Below are 22,808 nucleotides of genomic sequence, written 5' to 3'. Positions count from 1 at the left end.
ATAGCAACTATTTTTAACCTTTGAGTATGGCCACTTCCCTCATGTGCAGACAAATCCTTAAAAATCTTAACTGAAGCGGTCCATTTACAATTTTCTTATGAACAAAGTCTCATTGAAGTTGGAACATTTCATGCGTAACATTTATTTATATATAGAAAATACTCCTTGATAACCTAACTCTAGAGTTTTAGATTAAACTGTATCTCAAATGTAGACAACTCCTCAAGTATAACTCTTCTTGTGTAAGCAACTAGTCCTGTAACAAGGAACCTGTTTTCAAAAAGCAAGCACTTCCTTTAACATCTAGAAGACTGAGCTGATTACAAGTACAGTATATGCAATATTTACAGTAGGTAATGTTGTTGAAGTGCGTTGTGAAGCATTCGCTAACACATATGTATGAGATGATTTCTACAGCAGCGTATAAATGCAACCAAGTATAAAGTTATACGCGACGTCAGAAATAAAAAAGGCAGTAAAATCACACCTCTGGAAATCATTATGTATTATGTCTAAATACATGATTTTAAAAGAAAATACATTATAAACAAATTGCAATAATGTAAGAATTAGGAGGATTGTTCTACTTGCAAAATCAACCACAAATTTAAAACAAAACCAAAACAACAGCTCGCCTACATGAAGGAGATACTTGCCGGTATAACATAGCTAAAAATAAGGTAGTTTCAACTCGCCCAAGCAAGAATGATCACATGAAAGATAATGAGATCATTGCTTCATACCATGTCTAAAACTGTCAGATGTATGAGGAAAAGCAGCTAAAACTTGTTTAAGTTGCAATGACAAATTTACAGATTCATTTAGAACAAGTATAATATGATATCATAAAATCAAATGCCTAAAGGCCAGCCATTAACCAGAATACATGCACTTGTATATGTATAAAAGTAGAAATAATTTCCATCAGTTCATTATCAAGGATATGGTCTGTTTTGGCATCCAGCGTAGAGTTGGACGTATCTCAAATACAAAGATACCAACGATGAAAATAATGAGTTCCTCTCAACTATGAGGATTTGACTTCTGTCCATGGAAAATTATGATCAATGGGTGTGCTCAGAGAACATGGAGAGAAGCCCTCCTTCCCTGCCTATAAACGCTACAAAGCAAATATCTTTTTATTTTATTTATTGGTTAGTTTTTCATGCACACAATTGGAAGTTATATACCCTCACCTATATAAACTACTTATTGACAACACATCATACAATTGGAAGTTATATACCCTTACCTATATGACTTGTGGACAACACATCACACAATTGGGATTTATATACCCTTACCTATATAACTTATGGAGAACACGTCACACAATTGGAAGTTATATACCCTTACCTATATGACTTATGGACAACACATCTATTGCAGTGCACAGCTACAGAGAAGGTCATTCTACATATAACAATCCACACACAACGCAAATCCTCGCAATTAGTTGTTCAATGCCACAAACGCAAGTTTAAAATATCGAGCTGAGTCAGGTATAGCCATTGCATATCACAGTTGAAGGCTAATTAACCCTATAGTATGATAGTCACACTGCATTGCAAGATGACTGCCTGAGTCTTCACAAATGAAAAAAAAAACTTGTCAGACACAAGTTACGATGTTGTATTGGTAAGAGTTTATATTAATGCTCCATGTTTAGTCTAACAGTGTTCTGTTATGTGAACAGTGAATCGACACAACATAACTTTGGGTTGCATGTCCGATCACATATATAACTATTACGAAGTGTTTGACCTGATTTTAAACAGTGATTGCGAAATGCTGCCCTAGTAACACCAAGACATAACAACAGTAGATGGCAACTTGTGGGAATGGTGTAACAGAAAAATTCGTGTTTTAACTGTCTATCAAGAGAAGGTTAAAATGATTAGTTTGAGCCACTTATAAATTTAAAATAAATAAATTGAAATAAATGGTGAATGAAAGTATTTTTTGTCTTATTTTTCTGTATTAGCTGAGTTTTATTGAATATATTTACGATCAATAAACTATGACACACAAAATGTTCTCACAAGTTTAAAGATGAACTTGCAAAAAAAGTTAATAAATTCTATCAGAAAGTACCAGTATTTTTTCTATCATTTGTGATTGTTTTTGATGTGATCTGACTGCCAGGATGTTTCGAGAATAAAATCCACAAAACTTGACTTCACCTAAAATGCTCAGATTAGGCGAAAGCACGATTATGACGATTATAGTTGCAAAAAGACAAACAGAATAGAGAAGCGTAATGCTGCAGTATAAACACAATAGCAGATATCAGCTATAGCAGCTATAACAATGTCCTTTCGCATGAGTTCTTTTCCAAGCTTTTTAACTGTGATCAAGTTTTCTGTAAATTTTAATCTTGAAACACCCTGACAGTCGAGCACCTCAAACATCAAAAACAACCTCAAATGGGAGCAAAATGTGGATATTTCAGATAAAATATAAAATTTTGTTCAAATTCATCTTTAATAAATGTCAGACTTTATTGATTGTCAAACTTTGGTTACAAATGAGACAGTCAGTGTTTCCTATCTCTTTGACATCAACACTAGAATTTTATCGATACTAGGAATCTAGTACAGTATGCCTCCTATAACGTATACCTCCTATAACATATACCTCCTATAACGTATACCTCCTATAACGTGTACATCCTATAACGTATACCTCCTATAATGTATACCTCCTATAATGTAAATTTCAAATGAAGTAAAAAATTTATGCAAAGATTTTGCTTCGTACTATGTAAAAAATTTCATAAAAAGTAAAGTGTCAAGTCAGGGCAACTTTTCATATTTGATGTGAATGGTAACATATCTCGCCGCACCTGTGAGAAAGAGCGTTGTACGTATAGCGTTATATTTATTTCATACAATTTTCATGACATTTTAGTTTATCGTGATAGATCGCCAGATGTGTCGACAAAACAGAGAATAGGTAGCTGTGTAATTATTAATAAATACTTCAAGGTGATCGATTGGTGCAGATGTTACAGCGCCGGTCTACCAATCTGAATGTTACGAGTTGGGAGTATCGCTAAAAGTTATTTTTTAACCTAAACTTGACCCCTGGATACAAACAGATGATGAACAGGTAGACGCTCTTTTTATAGTAAAATGTATTCTTGTTTTGCTTTATTGTAGACATACAAAATATTTGTTATTAGTTTTACTCTCCGGAATAGACTGCTGTCTGGAAAAAATGAATAAAACGATGTAAATAGACGGCGAATATGTGCGCTCCCCATCCACTTATTGTAAAATTGCCGCAACACAGTCTATAAAACCAGTGAAATTGATCAGAAATAGAAGACAAGTTGTTGATGTAAACATAATATTATAGTTATGATAATATAGTTATAATATTATTATAATATTATAGTTATGATAAAGCCAACAAATTAAAAAGTTAAGTCTAGTTTTTTCTTTCTGTATGGCCAGAGGGGTGAGTCTGGAAATATTTTGGAATGAATTAGCCAATTTACGTGCATATTACTGTTAACGTGTATAACACAAAATCCTGATAACAGAAACGGTCCTAGAGCGGATTATTTATGTTGTAGGAGCGAGCGTCTACTGTATTGATAAAATTATAGGATTAGAAATTATTAATACAACGAGTACATAGAAGAAACACTGCTTTCCTTCTGTGTAACTGTTCATAAGACAAAGTAACTATGTAGGCCAAAAGTAACTACCACCAAATCTAGACCTAAACATTCGAGAAGAAGCCATCTTGCGCAACGATTTTAAAGCATAATTAACTTTTTTAATGCTATCAGCACACGTATGAGCAACACAGCAGTTTAGACTTCTACATATTTAACGTACATTCTTGGTAACTTCAAGCATGTGCAGAAGGCTTAACATTTATTTGTCTCGTTTCGTTAGACCTTCATAATAACTAGTTCAACTCTGAAATCAATTCTTAACTAGAAGATGGAGAACACTATTTAATCTACACATGAACATAATTGTATAGAATCCGACACTCTTTAAGAACATTTTAGAATATTGATAGTACATGTATATCAATATTACAGCATTTTATGTACCGTTTTGACACATTAATAAACTTACAAACATACGGCAATATTTCATAGGTCACACATGACACGCTTTAAATGTAACTGGAAATAAACTCACTTATATTCACTTTTAAAAATAATTCAAAGATTTACAAAAGAGCATTTGGCCCCCAATCTTGGAACTAGCTTTACTTCTGTTTTTTTCATTATTAAAACTTCTCAGACAAGCATATCAGAAATCACAGGCTAGGTAACATTATTGAAGATACTTCAAATTGTTTTCATATCTCGCACTTCATCCTCTCATGCAATGATGTATGTTCTAATCTGATACTTCGAGCATGATGCAGCAAGTCATCAACTTAGTGAAACTTATTCAAATCACCATGAGAAGCTTAAGCAAAATGACTCACAGCCCAGAGAGCAAAACACGCGGAAAGAAGAGTGGTGACTCACCTCAGACTGTGAGTTTTATTCGAAATCTAGAAACAAATAAAATGAATATGATGAAAGAGTTGAACAATAACTCAATCACTAGCCTTGCTGCCCTGTCTGACCTAATTATGAGATACTGTGATAAAAACACCTTTACTATACTTACAAAAAAATATCTGCGTCAGAAAGATTGATCAAGGCAAGTATAGCAGAGCCTGTACAAACAAACTTCCATGAGCAGTTTCTAAATAAAAAAATATGTGTTTTCTTTGTAATGAAATAAATTTACCTAACAGCATCTCGTCCATACTGCTCTTATCATCTGCGCCGGCAAAGCGTACAGAGAGAGACTTGAATTGTCGTGGTCTTTCATTTCCATTGGTGAACAGCCTAGCCAACATTTCAGAGCCCGAAGTTGTCTCACCTGAGGGCTCATCTGAAGAACTATCAAGTAGCTTACGCTGACAAGTAGGACAAGTGGCCTCAAGTGGGCCTCCCCTCAAGAGGGTTGCCTCATAGCTATCATCCTTTTGAAGATCTGGAGTCTGGGTAGATGCCGAGAGTGAAACAGTCTTTTTCTGTAAAGATATTATTGTAGACTGGGTTTTAACTTGCACACCGACGTCTTTGGTAACCAAGGAGCGACGATGTGAAGACAAGGCTTGTGAGACCATTCGGTCCAGCTCTATATCAACTGGTCGATCTCCTCTCGAATGCTTAGACTTAGAAGAATGGCTGTCTGACTCTATGCTCGACTTTGAATGAGAACGTCTTCGTTTCCTTGAGGGGCTTCCTTGGCTGTTATGGTAATCTGAATGGTTCTCTACCTGATGAATCGGAGGAGTAAAACTATGATTGTCAATGGCTTGTGAAAGCATTGAAGCATCGACACTGAGTGGTAACATGCTCTGACGAGAATAGCTTGGCGGCATCGAGTTGTTAGGATTCCCATGAATGTCACGAAATGGGGGCCTACCCAGGCCTGACTGCAGAGCATTAGAGTTTTCTACAAATGGCGGCGAGCATGTGATACTCCCAAGCAGACTGGGGGGTTTTACTTGCATACCACGAGGAGGCATTTGCTGCCAGGAAGGTTGTGCGGTAGTTATATTGTTGCTCATGAGAGAAACTTCAGATAATGGAAGAATCTTCGAGTGCTGGGCAAGTTGTGATTGTTGCTGTTGCATAAGCAGCTGTTTGTGGGAATGTTCAGGAGTGGTGAGGAGTTTCCAGCGATGAGCTTCAAACTGATTCTTCCAGTCGAGAACTAGCTCCTTTAGGTCGGACTGCTCTGTCTCTGTCAGGCTGGTTTTTCCATACAAAACGATTGCATAAGGCAAGATCTGTCGAGGTCTCTCCCTGTACTTACCTGTGTTTCGTTCAAAGTCAGCGAGGACCACCTGAAACATGTGTGCATAAGACAAATAAGGAAAGCAAGATGTGAAAAGGTGTTTCCTTCAGGAAACATGTTAAAAAATTATTATTAGATCTTTGCCTAGGTGGCTGACGCAGCCTTAGAAACATTTGATGATGATGATAGCTTTACAATGAACTAGAGAACATTTACTTTACCTTGCTGCAGGCTAGTCCTCTACGGATCTCACTTTGCTCTTCATCTTTTCTCCTCATGCCAATCAGTGAAGCCTTGAGGCAATCACACTGGTGCTCCTTCTTTAGATACATGGCATCACCGAGATGGCTGTAGGTCTTGCATCGGCCGTAGACCACCTGAAGCAAAGCGGAGTATGATTACACACGGCATGCATGAATCAGCTACACCAAAAAGAGCGGAAACTTAAATTTACAATATTTGATAAAGAATATTAGATTATCGAGGCACAATTACGGAAGGACTATTAGCATTCCTCAAGCTAACTTTTGCAGCAAGCAAATAAAAAATGGTCAGCAACAGCGACCAGCAAGATGTCTGAGTCACAGACTCATGTTTAGTTTAACTACATTGAAGTGAGCAAAGCTATTGAATACGCCAACCATGGAGTTACTGTAAAGTGTGAGGAATAACCAGAGAATAAGGCTGAATGAAAGAATGTGAAAAAAAGAGTAATACCAATGATGAGTATGTTTCATTTTAAACATACCAGTCTAGTAACTCCAACAGCTAAAGAGTGCACTGGTTAATGTTTAATATAGTAATGGGTTAAGAGGCACCTAAACTTATCAACACACTATGGTAGCATTATACTTGTAATGTACGTGCTGGAGGTGAAAAGGTCAAAGCATTACCTTGTGTATAAGCAGGAATATGGGAGTCGTCTTGGGAATGTTCTTTGATGAAGTCCATGCAAGACACACATCAGCGTATCGGTATAGCAAAACTGCATTCTTGCTGTGCATCTGAAAGTACAGGAGCATCGATACTATCCAAAAACATTATGCAAGTATGATAAAGAATGCCTAAAGATCAATGACTGCGTCAAACAGACAGCAGCATAAGCCAAGGTTCACTTGCAAAGCGATAAGTCCAAAGAAACAATTGCGTGGTAAGTAACGCATTGCAAATGATCTGAAAAATATAACTGTACGTACAGAATGCTTCAAAGCGGTGCGGAACTGTGAGAAGAAGGAAGATTGTCCATTCACAGTAATACCTTCGGTTATAAATGTATCAAGCTTTTCCAGTCCTATCTTGACTTTGAATGCAAACTTTTCCTTCATGATCCGTGTCACAGACAAGCCATCAAGCTGAAAGTGAGAGAAGACTGGTACAATGTTGTGGTCTACTCCTATTATAGTTTCAGGCTATGTTATTGTCTACTCCTGTAGCTGAGGTTAGGATATGTTATTGTCTACTCCTGTAGTTGAGGTTGGGTTAGTTTTTATTCCAGTAGCTGAGGTTAAGTTATGTTATTGTCTACTCCTGTAGTTGAGGTTAAGATATGTTATTGTCTACTCCTGTAGCTGAGGTTAGGGTATGTTATTGTCTCCTCCTGTAGTTGAGGTTAAGACACGTTATTGTCTACTCCTGTAGCTGCGGTTAGGGTATGTTATTGCCTACTCCTGTAACTGAGGTTAGGATATGTTATTGTCTACTCCTGTAGTTGAGGTTAGGTTAGTTTTTATTCCAGTAGCTGAGGTTAAGTTATGTTATTGTCTACTCCTGTAGTTGAGGTTAAGATATGTTATTGTCTACTCCTGTAGCTGAGGTTAGGGTATGTTATTGCCTACTCCTGTAACTGAGGTTAGGTTATGTTATTGTCTACTCCTGTAGCTGAGGTTGGGCTATGTTGTTGTCTACTCCTGTTGTCAAGCTGGGCTAGCAAGTAATGTATAATGGCTAATAGCGAAGAATGTGTGTTATTTTGTAGACTTTAGCCATTGGAGAGATATTACCAAAAATAAAAATTGTAAAGGTTTTTTGTATATTTGTAAAGAACGTTAATTCACTTGGAATAGCCTTTTATACGCTTTTTGAAACTTCCCATCGCATTAGTTTTTATTTATGCATTTAAAATCAGCCTTAACGAGGGGAAGCCAACTTTAAAAATTTGCAGACTTTTATAATAACCAAACAAACCAATCACAAGTCAGTTCAATATTTTCATAATTCATAAACATGGAAACTTTGGGCATCATTTTGCTACAACATTAGCTCATATAGTTGTGGCAATTACGATTGCATCAATGCTGTGGCAACACTATCGGCTTTTTCTTTAGAGGACGGTATAAGCTGGTCTCTTGCAATGTTGTGGAATATTTCTAAACATGATCAAGCCATGATGGAACTATCGGTAAACTATCAGTGCCTGACCTAATTGAAAATCGCCGCTGCACGTGAACTAACTCACTAATCAGTTGAGATAATAATTTCATTAATTTCATTAACATACTTTGCAAATTAACAAATGCAAAGTATGTTAATAATTTCAGTTTAATCCACACTAGATTTTAACAAACACCAAACAAATCTAAATTAAATTTATCAGCTAGAGAAATGATCAATAGTAAAATAATTTTTCGATTGAAACTCTATAATAGATTTCCACAGAAACTAATATTAATGCTGAGGTAAGCAATATCTATGTTCACAAATTCTTAAAAGCGCGTCTCATGATGAGAAGGGAGTTATTGTATACTTGTACACAATCATTTTTCCCAGTGGCAGCGCCACCCTTTTCTGCTGTCAGCAAGTGTGTACCACAGTTGGGCAAGGCAAAGGAAAACCTCTATAGCGCTTCCTTTAGCAGTTTCAACCAGGTTAACATCTGAGACAGCAAATTGCTTTTCATACCACGTGCTTCATAAAATTCTAATGCCAATGTTTGTGTACGCCTGTAGCTATGCTGTTCAGTATCACCAATATTTATTTCAGGTTCTCAAAACTTGACTGCATTTACGCCCTCTATGCCTCCGTGATTAATTGCTAAACACAAACATAATGTACCATTGAGTAGCTGTCCATAGATTACAGGAACCAAACTACATCCTGTTGCGCTGATAATAATACTGATGCAGAGGATTATATCAGTTAAGTAAAAGTGTAAGATGTTAGACTCATTCACTCCCTCATTCACTCCAATCCGATTTATAACAAACTATAGTTTGTAACTAAATGATTGCAAAACAGTAGAGCAGGGCAAACCCTGACAAATTTAAGGAGAACATTAGATTTAGATCATAAATATATTGTTATAAAATATATTGTCAGAATCATAAATATTATTGTTCTTAGCGACAATAGTCAACATTTAATAATTCCTTAAAAATATGATCATGACAAATGTAATACTTCGCGAATACAGTGCGCCCTCAGGCTATGATGACCCTGCTATACAATTTTTTTCGCCCTTCAATGTAGAGCACAATGATTTTTCACCCTCTCTATTTGAAATATTTTTCGCCACACGATATCAACAAAATTTTTTCACAAGATTAAAATTTGGCAGTCGGTGTGTTGAATACGCGAAATAACAAAGATGCTGATATCCTATTCGCTAAACTCCCTCTCACAACGCCTGAAAGAGATATGATGCTCGCTCTCTCTCAGTTCAGCGTTATTTGTTATAAATTTTGGTGAAAACGAAACTGAAAACAGATAGGTGATAAAATTTTAGCTGATGGAAAAGTTGAAGTTCAGTAAAATAGTTAAAAATACACACTAAAACTTAGCTGTGTGTTTAGTAAGCTAAAGTCATTAAAAGTTAAATTCAATGTTTATATTGTGTCTGTCTCAAAGGTAAGAACTCCCTACGGTATGTACTGCGCATAGTATATTGTAATGTTACATTTTATTGCAGATCATAACCACTAAATACACTAAAGTTACTGTAGGTAATTATAATTACTAAAGTTAACATATTAATTTGTTACTAATTGTTAATATGTAAAGTAGGCATACAAAATTTTGATGAATTTTGCCAGAGAGTGTTTGCATTAGATATTTGCTATAGGTTTCTATACCACTCTACATGACATTTTGCCTTATGATGCCAACGCTGAAATGAATTAAGATCATATGGCAAAGGTTCACTGTATATCTATCACATATGACGGACAACAGCCTGCACCTAACACCCTTTAATGACAGTTTCCTGCTAAGTAAATGTAAGTTCATTATATCTATACAGCTGAATATATGTTGTACAGATTGAAAATGACAACGTTGTCCTGGAAGAGTACTGTTAGTGGTGCGCTAACAGAGATCAGTGATGGGGCACACAAAGCATGAGTCTTTCATGTGAGTTTCAAAGCAGCGTGATAGATTGATACTATATAACACAAGCCAAATATTAAGTTCACAATTTCTGTCATTATGAAGAATTTCCTAAAAACTCTTATGGAGTTATTACTATAATTATTATGGAATAGTTTAGAGAAAGGTACGGGACAGACCTGCTCAATAAATCACTCTCTCAAAGCATATTATTAATTCCGTTCTGCGACAGTGCACCACAGTGATGCCTATCATTACCTACCACCTATGACAAGTTGTGGCATTCACATTGAATATCAGATTGTTGATGCGCTTAATTTAGTCTCACACTAGCTGAATGACTGGGGTTGTCTGGGTAATAAAAAGGTCTTTGGACAGAAAATTTATTTTCATTTAACATATATAACAACATTTACCATTCCAGCTTTTAAACTTTATATCGAGAAAAGTATTTTTGTGTAGTTGAAATGAATAAAAAATAAAACAATTGTAAAGGTTTTCAAACAACTGTAAGTTTTAAATTTCATAATTTGAGAGAAGTGTTTCATTGAAATAAATTAATAAGAAAAAAAAGTGAAGGTGTTCAAATGTAAATGCGAAATCATTAGCAAGTAATGACTGAATATAGTCTGTTTTGTTACGATTACAATAAAAAATTATTTGGTATACATTTATATAATTTTAGTAATTTAATTTAGAAGTAGTAATATAATTTAGAAAATTGGCATGTTAATTTTTGCATGCCAGTGTTGGCATCCAAAAATATCGTAGGTTATAGACATACATAGAGTGGTATAGAAACCCATAGTTATTATCTAATGATATCACCTCCTGATAAAAATCTCTATCATTAAAAAATAGTAACAAAACAATAATTATGTTAATCTTAGTAACTATAGTTACCTACAATGACTCGAATGCATTTTGTGGATTTTATCTGCAAGATGATATAACATTACAATGTACTGCGTGGAGAGTTCTTACCTTTGAGACAGACGTGTAACATAAAAGCTGAATCTAACTTAAATGAATTTAGTTTACTAAACACATACTTGAAGGGAGTTTTAGTATGTATTTCAGTAAACTTCAAACTTTGAACTAAAATTTTATCATTTACCTGTTTGCGAATCCGTCTTTACCATAACGGATACCACTGAACTCGCCATGGCAAGCACCATATATCTCTTAATAATGTATATAATCAGTACACAAATCGCCAAATTTTAATTTCGAGAAAATTATTGTTGATATCGTGTGGCAGAAAAAATTCGCCCTAACGAAAAAATAATGAAAAAGTATCGTGTTTCTTTGAGTTGGGCAAAAAAGATTTTATAACAGGGGCATCGTAACGCTTGGCCGCAATGCTCAAATAATACGTCATTTAGCATGGCATACTCTATGGACTATACGGGATATAATAGTATCTTTGACCAATACGCCTTGTATAGCTCAATGGTAGAGCGCGTGGATCTAAAACTTGCGGGTGCAATCTCCGTGAGTTAAAATCTATCCGAATGCGGAATTTTAATTTCAAGATTTTAATACTATTGCCAGACAGACAGATATACATCCTAACAGATGACGGCAAACAGATGACAAACTTTGAGAAATATATATATATATATATATATAGATTACAAACGAAAGTCTATAATTGTTAATCGGGAGACAGCATCTAGTTTAATATCGCTTCTAAGCAGAAGAATTGAATTATGGGTAATGGTTGCCATATCTGCATCACATTTACTTGGTTTTTATTTTTATCTTTCGCAGCCATTTATTTACCAGCCAAAGTTTACCACAATTGTAAAACTATTTTTGCAAATGCTAGAAATAATAGAATGTTATTAAAACTAATCTTTAACTAAAAGGAATATGATGAAAGAGTTTAATTAAAGCTTAAGTTGCTGAAACACTCTCAAATTTGTCATATTAAAATTATATAAAATGTAACAAACTTCATTTCCAGCACCAAATACAGCTTGGAATGAATAAAACAAATACAGGTCACATAAAGCGGTGAACATACAAGTGTTGTTAGTAAATGGAGAGGTTCAAACAGAAACACCTTAACGATGCTGACCAATAAATCATAGCTTTCAAGTGATTTAAAAATTTAGCTTTTGCTGCAGTCTTAATAAAAAATTGAAATACAAGTTGGCAAGTTTATATTTATTTTAGCAATTTGTATATATATATATCTCTAGCCCATCTTAATTTAGAATCTTAAGCTAATTATACGGTTGTTATATGATACGAGTCACTTATGAATTTTAGTGACACGTGTAAAGACAAGGGATGGTAGGTTGTCATTGATTAGCCTACGAACTATTGTTATAAAGTATTTTGTATATCATTCTATACTGCTTCCTTTGGTAAGAAACAACTTATTTTTTCAACTGTGAATATATATGGAAATTAGTGAATACACTTTTTAACATCTGCTTGGACTACACAGACTTTTCATGAGAAGCTGAGTGAGTGACCTGTTATTCACACAATCCAGCATGCTACCGAGAATGGCATTCTTAGCGGGATGCATCATGTAGCCCTAGGTATTCAATATAACACCAGGATCTGATAACCAGTTCACTATGAATGAGTTAGTTTGTATGGCGGAGGCTTCAATGACAAGTTATCTAGGAGTGTTTGCTCAGATATCTACTGCGGCTAGTAGACCTTCTTTGGCTGAGCTATTAAACAGAAAGATCTGACGAATCAAAAGGCGGCAATAAAGTTAAAGTGAGCTAATTGAGTGACACAGCTGTTACTGTAAACGCTAGCAGCTAGCAGCTGCAGGCCGATATGATGAGCCTAAGCTCCAATTTGTTCAAACTAACACAATGGAAGTTGCTTTATAATTTGACTCCTTGAGAACATAGCACTCAAATGTCTATGATAATGTTGGATACTAACTGCAATTATTATGATCTCTTGACACAGTATAAATTGAAGGTATTAGAGCTAAATTCCTAATGACCTGTTCACTGATTATCTGAGTTTCACTTCCACCACCTTAAGTCAGTGAATGACATGTACCATGTGCACTCGGTCAGGCACTGCAGAGCCTCTGAGATATTTGACTGTCAGTAACAATATAAACTGATGCATAATAATGACAAACATCTTTTCCATAAAAGAACACAATTGCAAAGAGAGTTGCAGAGCTACCAGTTACTTTACAATTTTAGAAGGAATATATTTTAGGAGTTATAAGTAAGGCTTTGCCCCCTGGTTTTTTTATTTAAATAAGTAATATCTACTTTTTCCCAGCATAAGTTGGAAAATTTTGAACTAAGCCTGATTAAAATTGAGCATCATGTATCATTACCAAGTAGATAATTAAACAACAAACCAATTGAAGTGAAACTTCAACGACTTGGCAAATATTGTAACACTTGTGTTTGCTGTATGTCTAGAAAATTGACTGATCATTCAAAACAGAACCTATAAGCCCCTTTCCATCCTGTTGCGCTGATAATAATACTGATGAGGAGAATTATATCAGTTAAGTAAAAATGTAAGACTTTTTACTTAACTTTTAAACCCTATAAGCCTTTCTCTCCGCTGAAAGGAGCAGTACTACTGCACACAATATCCTCTACCTATTGAATGATTGATTAGGCTTGAAGAATATTACTATTATCAGTTAACTAGTTTATTATATTTTTCTATTTAAACTTGCTGTAAGCTTGTGAAATATAAACAGTAAATAAAACAATCATAGAAGCTTTAGTTAAATTCAATTTATGAAATAACTTTTTATGGAGTATTGATATGTTTTATTTATATGGATTTAGGTTTACATGAGCTCTATAAAGTTGTATTGTATATAACATGACACTTTATTTCTTTAAATTCAGTGTTTAAACAATATATGCTTAATTCAATTTGAAAAAGCTTATTGATACAAATAAATGAAAGTCTCAATAAATATCAATAGCCTGCAATAATCTAAATTTTGAATATTGGGCTACCGTGGGTCACTACTGATCTAAAATATTTAATTTTATTATTTAGAGCAAGGTAGAAGAGAAATCATTAAATTCATGTGTCTATTAACCTGGCGAGTGCGTTTTTAATTTTGGCGCTGCTGTAGGAAAAGGCCATAATAGTATTAAGGCCTTTTCTAATAGACAGAAGGGTCTTAGACAGAAGGCTAGTGGCTAGGAACCACATAAATAGGTGAAGTAATCTTGATGGTTACTGTTGTTAAATTCATTGATTTCTGTCATATAAAAGGTATTATTCAGATCTCAAGACAGTCAAACGTCATCTGATACTTGTTTCCTATGTTAGAACTGTCCAATATTAAAAGAAATATTTTTATAAAGTAAAATAGTACTTTGTTTAATTTTTTCCAGAGCTCAAAAAAGACTAATACTTCAATTAACCTCATATAGCAATAAAAGCAATGAATTATAAAGAAATGTGTAGAAATTAATACAAAACCAATAAATTAAACTTCAACTATTTATATAAAAAACTAAACTAGTAAATAAAAGGTTTTTATTGATACTACGCATTGGAGACATGTGAACAGACGCGTAGGCTTGGTTATTGTTACTACGCATTGGAGACATGTGAACAGACGCGTAGGCTTGGTTATTGTTACTACGCATTGGAGACATGTGAACAGATGCGTAGGCTTGGTTATTGTTACTATGCATTGGAGACATGTGAACAGACGCGTAGGCTTGGTTATTGTTACTATGCATTGGAGACATGTGAACAGACGCGTAGGCTTGGCAATGAGTAGGTTCGGTGGCAAGTAAAGTTATAAAAAATATGGAGCATCACTATTTCCATTTCAATACTTTCATCTGACTTAATTTATATATTTTTAATTATCTTTATTTTCATTCGCTACCAATTTTTTTCACTTTTCTTGACAATAATGTAATAGGTCAAAACATTTTGCTGGTTTCTAAGTTGGAAATTAGTCACATTACTTTATATTGTAACGTTTTTTAAGTTGGAAATTATTCACATTACTTTATACTTGTAACGTTGAGAGAAAGATTTGTTGAAATTTCACGTCTAAATATTAATTGTAGAGGTGATCGTCAGTCATGGTTTGATTGTACAGTATATTTGTGTAGTTTATTTATATATTACTTTATGAATCCTATGATATTTCTTTCAACTCTAATCATCGCATGGTTAGTGGGTGAGTCAAACTAGATACTTAACAACATGTGACTCAAACCAGTTTAGTTACGGACTCCGTAAGTTATGCATTATGGTTAAATGGTGAAGAGCCGCCAACCTCAAAAAGGCTCAAAAAGGAGTATAAACTATAAATTCACTACTAAAACTTTACATAAATTCCATACGTTAAGTAGAATATATGTAATGGGAGGTTTACAATGAAGAAACAACGAGGAAAGAACGGTGTATGCTAACACCATAAAAACGAAACTTGGTAACAAACAAACACTTTCCCGATGATTAACACAATTTCTCTGCTTGATTAGCTATATGAAAAAAAGATCAGTGTTCTGTTAGAAAGTGACATTTAAACCATTTTAAAAATAGTATTTAACAAAAATCTATTTTATTGTGTTAAATGTGAGCAGCCTAATAATTCAACATCAAACCATGATTTTCTCTAAACTTCAGTTTACCGGTAGAACTAGAAAGTTACAGATAAAATAATGAATATACACTATTTATGGCAGGTAAGGATGGTGAGTGCATTAATGGTTACAGACATCGCCAATAGTGAAATCGTTATCTCCTAAAAGAATGGGGCATGGAGAGGGATAGCAGAAAAACAGAAAGCAGGTGAGGCTAAACAGAAAGCAGGTGAGGCTAAACATAGTCACACAGCAGTTGTGCTTTTTGTTTAACATAAAACAGAAACTTTGAGACTTATCCTCTGCATATAACTTCACTATTCTCAACCCATTATTTGTTAAACATAATCTTGAGTTCTGCAAGTGATAATGAGAAATGATGTGCTTTGTCAAGGCAGATGCGATTACAGCTAATGATGTGCATGCAAATAGAGTAAGAAATAACCTCATAACAGAGTAATAATTAATACTCATCAAATATTAAATGAAGCAGAACTTTTTTCAACTGAAAGCGCTTGAAAATAATTTTTTGAGGTTACTTAAACAACACAACTGAACAATGAAGAGAACTTAAATTCAAATAAAAATACATTATTTTTTACAAGTATGGGCATGTAGTTACAGGATTACTTAGTGAAATGCTTACACAGATGCCTTTTTGAAGACTAGGATGATTGTTTGTTACTAAAGTCTGAAAACTTGTTGCCTTAAAAGCTTCAATATGCAGATTACGATCCCACATAGATTGAAAACAGAAAACAGTTAACTTTGTAAAAATGTTGCACGAAAGCTTGAAAAGATGATGAATGAATAAGGATAACACGATGCAAATAGTTGCTGTTATAGTGTGCCACAAATGGCTTCCATGTCAGACATGGCACACACATATACATATATATATATATATAGGGTACATGTATGTATCTCAAAGTTTGTCATCGTGATCTGTCATTATCTGTCTGTCCAGCTATAGCTATCAAAATCTTGGAATTAAAAGCTCACTTCATGCTGTATTTGAATTCACGAAGATTGCAACCGCAAGTTTCTAACCGCGCATCTAACCAATAAGCTACGCAGTTCTTACAATTCAATCGCTCTTACTATATACCGTACACCCTTTTCTCAATTGCACGCGCTAAATGACATATCAATTGATACATTGCGCTCATGGATTACGATGCCCGTTATAAAATATTTTCCGCCTTTACTCTATGAAACACGATACTTTTTTGTCTTAGCCATACTAAGGCGATTTTGTTTTCTGCCATATGACATCAATAAAAATTTCTCTCGAAATTAAAATTTGGCAATTGTTGTACTGATTACGACAAAATAAGAAAAAATTTGATATGCTATTCACCAAAATACCTCCCACAACGCCAGAAAGAGATATACGTTGCTCGCTATATCGGTTCAGCATTATCCGTTATGGTACAAACGGATTCGCAAATGCGTAGTGATAAAATTTTAGTTAAAAGTTTGAAGTTTACTAAATACATACTAAAACTTCCTTTAAGTATGTGTTTAGTAATCTAAATTCATTTATGTTAAATTCAGCTTTTATGTTATATGTCTGTCTCGAAAGAATGAACTCTATGGAACGTACTGCAAATAGTAAACTGCAAAGTTACATTTTCCAGCAGATCATAACCACAAAATACACTAAAGTTATTGTAGACAACTATAGTTACTAAGGTTAACATATTGTTTTGTTACTATTTTTTAATGATGACGATGTTGATGATTTTTACCAGGTGTTTTCATTAGATAATTAATATGGGTTTTTATACCACTCCATACGATATTTTCGCCTTCTGATGGCAACATTGAAATGAACTAAAATCATATAATTATATACTAAATGATTTTTCATCGTAATCATAGCAAAACAGACTATGTTTAGCCATTACTTGCTAATGATTTCACATTTACATTTAAACACTTTTATAGTTTTATTTTTCCTCCCAATTTATTTCAACAAAACACTTCTTTCATGATAGGAAATTTGAAAGTTACAATTGTTTGAAAACTTTTGCGAACCCTCACAGTCATTTTATTTTCTCTCCTAATTCATTTGAACTGCACGAAAAACGCTTTTCTCATGATATGAAGTTTGAGAGTTAGGATGTTAAATGTTGTACACGGCAAGTTAAATAAAAATTAATTTTCTGTCCAAAGACTTTTATTACCCAAGCAATGCCAAGCATTCACCTAGTTTTCACATACATGTATATTGAAAGAAATGTTATCAAAAACTTTCATTATTTCACTCAACAAACTGCGGAAAAAAGTTGAAAAGAGAAATAATCCATTATTTTAGTGTAGCTAAAACGACATTTAAAAAACAGTTTAAAATATTCCGGTGAATTACTTGGCAAAATGATCTTTGTACTTGATAGACAACCAATATATAAGGACGACTCCGATGCAACTAAAACTTCATAAGAACCACTTCAAATTAATTAGCCTATTCCTATGGCAAATGGTTGTCTCCTTTCATACTTTACTGAGAAATTACACGCTATCCAATCTTTACTGACCCTAACCTGTCCTTTTTAGCATATTGTATGACAATGGAAAAGTCTAATAGCTATTATAATTATTAGAAGTTAGTAGACTATCAGCTATCAGCCATAAAATGTCTGTTCTTAGACGAAACACTTTCAATGCATCATTTTAAGGCTGCCTAAAACTTACTGTTGGCCAGAAAATATAGCCGCTCTGACATTCTCCAGACAAGGAAAATACATCACCGTGAGAAATTTAAAACAGAAAAACCAGGATTATTCCTCCAACCTTGATTACCATGCTATAATTAATCACAAGAACTTCAAGCAGCCAATAAAGTACATGTATTAAAGTGTTTTACATAAATCAGTTCCAACACATGCCTAACTTGTTACAGAAAGTAAGAGATATTTTAGTATATTCAATTCATCAGCTGTGTGTAGACAGTAAGATATGTTAGTATATTCAACTGTTCAGTTGTGTAGAGACAGTAAGGTATGTTAGTATATTCATCTGGTCAGTTGTGTAGAGACAGTAAGGTATGTTAGTATATTCATCTGGTCAGTTAGGTAGAGGCAGTAAGATATTTTAGTATATTCAGTTGGTCAGTTGTGTAGACACAGTAAAATATGTTAGTATATTCATTTGGTCAGTTGTGTAGAGACAGTAAGATAAGTTAGTATATTCAGTTGGTCAGTTGTGTAGAGACAGTAAGATATGTTAGTATATTCAGTTGGTCAGTTGTGTAGAGACAGTAAGATATGTTAGTATATTCAGTTGGTCAGTTGTGTAGAGACAGCAAGATATGTTAGTATATTCAGTTGGTCAGTTGTGTAGAGACAGTAAGATATGTTAGTACATTCAGTTGGTCAGTTGTGTAGAGACAGTAAAATATGTTAGTATATTCATTTGGTCAGTTGTGTAGAGACAGTAAGATATGTTAGTATATTCAGCTGATCAGTTGTGTAGAGACAGTAAGATATGTTAGTATATTCAGCTGATCAGTTGTGTAGAGACAGTAAAATATGTTAGTATATTCAGTTGGTCAGTTGTGTAGAAACAGTAAAATATGTTAGTAATCAGTTGGTCAGTTGTGTAGAGACAGTAAGATATGTTAGTATATTCAACTGATCAATTGTGTAGAGACAGTAAGATATGTTAGTATATTCAGTTGGTCAGTTGTGTAGAGACAGTAAGATATGTTAGTATATTCAGTTGGTCAGTTGTGTAGAGACAGTAAAATATGTTAGTATATTCATTTGGTCAGTTGTGTAGAGACAGTAAGATATGTTAGTATATTCAGTTGGTCAGTTGTGTAGAGACAGTAAAATATGTTAGTATATTCATTTGGTCAGTTGTGTAGAGACAGTAAAATATGTTAGTATATTCAGCTGATCAGTTGTGTAGAGACAGTAAGATATGTTAGTATATTCAGTTGGTCAGTTGTGTAGAGACAGTAAGATATGTTAGTATATTCAGTTGGTCAGTTGTGTAGAGACAGTAAGATATGTTAGTATATTCAGTTGGTCAGTTGTGTAGAGACAGTAAAATATGTTAGTATATTCATTTGGTCAGTTGTGTAGAGACAGTAAGATATGTTAGTATATTCAGTTGGTCAGTTGTGTAGAGACAGTAAAATATGTTAGTATATTCATTTGGTCAGTTGTGTAGAGACAGTAAAATATGTTAGTATATTCAGCTGATCAGTTGTGTAGAGACAGTAAGATATGTTAGTATATTCAGTTGGTCAGTTGTGTAGAGACAGTAAGATATGTTAGTATATTTAGCTGGTCAATTGTGTAGAGACAGTAAGGTAAGTATATTCAGTTGGTCAGTTGTGTAGAGACAGTAAAATAAGTTAGTATATTCAGTTGGTCAATTGTGTAGAGACAGTAAGATATGTTAGTATATTCAGTTGGTCAGTTGTGTAGAGACAGTAAGATAAGTTAGTATATTCAGTTGGTCAGTTGTGTAGAGACAGTAAGATATGTTAGTATATTCAGTTGGTCAGTTGTGTAGAGACAGTAAAATATGTTAGTATATTCAGTTGGTCAGTTGTGTAGAGACTGTAAGGTAAGTATATTCAGTTGGTCAGATGTGTAGAGACAGTAAGATATGTTAGAATATTCAGTTGGTCAGTTGTGTAGAGACTGTAAGATATGTTAGTATATTCAGTTAGTCAGTTGTGTAGAGACAGTAAAATATGTTAGTAAGTAATAAGTTAATAAGTATATTTAGCTGATCAGTTGTGGAGAGACAGTAAGATATATTGGTACATTAAGATGATTCGTAGTCACAAACATTTAATTATACTAGTGTACCCAGCAGCTCAGTGGTGTACAATTATCTTACCTCTCATGCCAATCCATTCGTACTAGCTAGATCGAGTAGGTCACAAGTGAATCCTGCAGTAACTAGTATCTTTACTTTGCATGAACATAGACTCACAAGAAGTCTACACATGTGTGTGATACTATCACGATGCCAGCACCTAAATCTTTTCAAAGTTGTGAACACAGCTCAGCAACTAACTGGGTACAAACGTACACCAGTGAATGAACCCCATAAGTCTATTTGCAAGTAATGGGGCAGTCCACAATAACTTCCATTAGCTCAGTTCTGTCACCACCTACATACCAGCTACTGTAAACATTAGTTTACATCTCTGATCATTTTCTGTAGTGGTACACTCATCATGAAGCCAACCTTCAACTAGGATTGAGTAGAAAACGCTTCTTACCATAGGGAGCTCATTTAATTCTGTCTTTTTCTCATAGAACTCCGAGACAAACTGGGGGTTGCCAACTTTGAATGCCAAAAGTGGTTTAACATCTTTTGCCATACTCCCATTAGTCTGCAGGGAATACTCCTCTACACAAGTAGCCAAAAACGTCTTTCTTTGATTTTGACGAATTTTCTGGATACCAATGCCATCAGTAAATACCTTCATCCAGCTTGAATGATCACTGGGTTTATCTAATTTTTTAATAGCAGTCCTTTTTACATGAGATGAATACACAACTTTTGACCGGGAGTACTTTTGCGATGAGTGAGAGGAACTATGTTTGGAAAGCAATTTTTTTCCCAACCTTTGACTGCTAGTCAACGAAGGCTTATTTGAATCATAATCATTTGGAAATTTTTGACTTTGTGATGACACTCCAGTTTCTTCTTTGCTGTCATCTTGGGAAGAGGATCGCCCTCGATCTAATCTAGATGTAGAGTCACTGCCTCTTTCAGAACTACTTTTTCGAGATCCATGGTGTGATAATTGCTTACCACCTGAGTCTTGTCTTTTTGAGGATGTAGACCGCTGGGTATATGGCTTAGTGCTGCTATGAGTCCAGCGCCTTGCATTGATGCCATGAGGATCAAGAGGGTCATAGGTTCGAGGAGGCAATGAAGTACCATTCTTTTCCCGTAGCTTATCATATGCAACAGTAAGTGTCCGCGGACGTCTTTCTTCATTTCGACTGTCCGACTTGGACTTTTTACTTTGCTTTTTTGATGACTTATCATCCTTGCTTTTTGTGTACTTCAAAGTTTTATCTTTAGGTGACCTTTTGCTCATAGAATTTTTGCTGTTGGTCGAGCTCTTATCTGAGAAAGATGTACTTGTTGAAACATCAGACAACGTCGACTTTTGGCGTTCTGACATATTTGTTTGGTGTTGTGTTCGAGGTTCACTCACAGATTTTCCTGCTGTTCCGTGAACAGACTTCAGATCTTTAGATTTTACATTCTTTACACTGTAGTCATTATCCAAAGAGGAAATTGATGGACATGGCTCAGGAGGACCATAATATTCACTTGCTTTTCCACAAACAGCTGTCTGTGTGTCTTTCTTTGGGTTATCAAGCCCAATGGTTCTCTGCTCAGTCTCCTCAGTCGTAGGAGATTTACATACAGTTACAATTCTTTTGGTACGATGATTAGTACTAATTTTTGTTGTATCAACAGAATGTTCAGTCTCAACAGTATTATCTATCACTTCCCAAACAGAAGGCTCATCTCGAGTTGGTGTCACATCATTTGATGACGACTCATATTCGATGCTCTGGTTGTCCTCACTGAAACTGACGCCGTCTCTTGCCGATGCACTTATGGTTGCATCAACCATGGGAGTGTTAGTACTGCCAGCGCCATTTTCTGCAGCATCTGTGGCAGCAGAACTTAAAGACAACCGGTGTCCTGATAGAAATTTGGAGCGCCGAGAAACAGCAGTAGCACCTGATTTCCTATTCCACCAAGGCTCCCTCTACAACATCATACAACGACTATTAACCATGTGACATCGCTCATCACTGAAATCATAATAAATTATTGTAATACCTGTGCAAAGTTGTTGAAGATAACATTGATAGTTTTAAATAAAACTTTAAATCCTACTTCTAGTCATAATAGTAACGGTCCTAATTTTACAGTAGCTTTGATGAAGAGCCCTTTGCTAGCTTTGATCTTGTTGAGACGTGGTATCAACAACTCATGAGGACAAACAGCGAACAGGTCATCAAAGTGATGCCTCATTGATTAATTCTAGTTAGTCGGTTCTATATGAAATAAAAATAAA

General features: G+C 34.7%; 1 protein-coding gene across 1 annotated transcript; it reads right to left on the bottom strand.

Moving 5' to 3' along the window:
* Positions 1-505: 505 nt before the first annotated feature.
* Positions 506-22,765, bottom strand: LOC137393863 (uncharacterized). Its single transcript, XM_068080574.1, has 8 exons — positions 22,661-22,765; positions 20,979-22,496; positions 7,028-7,183; positions 6,725-6,835; positions 6,053-6,208; positions 4,770-5,880; positions 4,502-4,527; positions 506-1,120 (listed from the first exon to the last, which is right to left on the bottom strand). The coding sequence occupies exons 1-7, from the start codon at positions 22,763-22,765 to the stop codon at positions 4,517-4,519; spliced, it is 3,168 nt and encodes a 1,055-aa protein (XP_067936675.1). The 3' UTR covers positions 506-1,120; positions 4,502-4,516.
* Between the last annotated feature and the right edge of the window lie 43 nt (positions 22,766-22,808).

Source organism: Watersipora subatra, chromosome 4 (assembly GCF_963576615.1).
Source record: "Watersipora subatra chromosome 4, tzWatSuba1.1, whole genome shotgun sequence".
Lineage (NCBI taxonomy): Eukaryota > Metazoa > Bryozoa > Gymnolaemata > Cheilostomatida > Watersiporidae > Watersipora > Watersipora subatra.
This window is presented reverse-complemented; position numbering and strand designations above follow the sequence as displayed.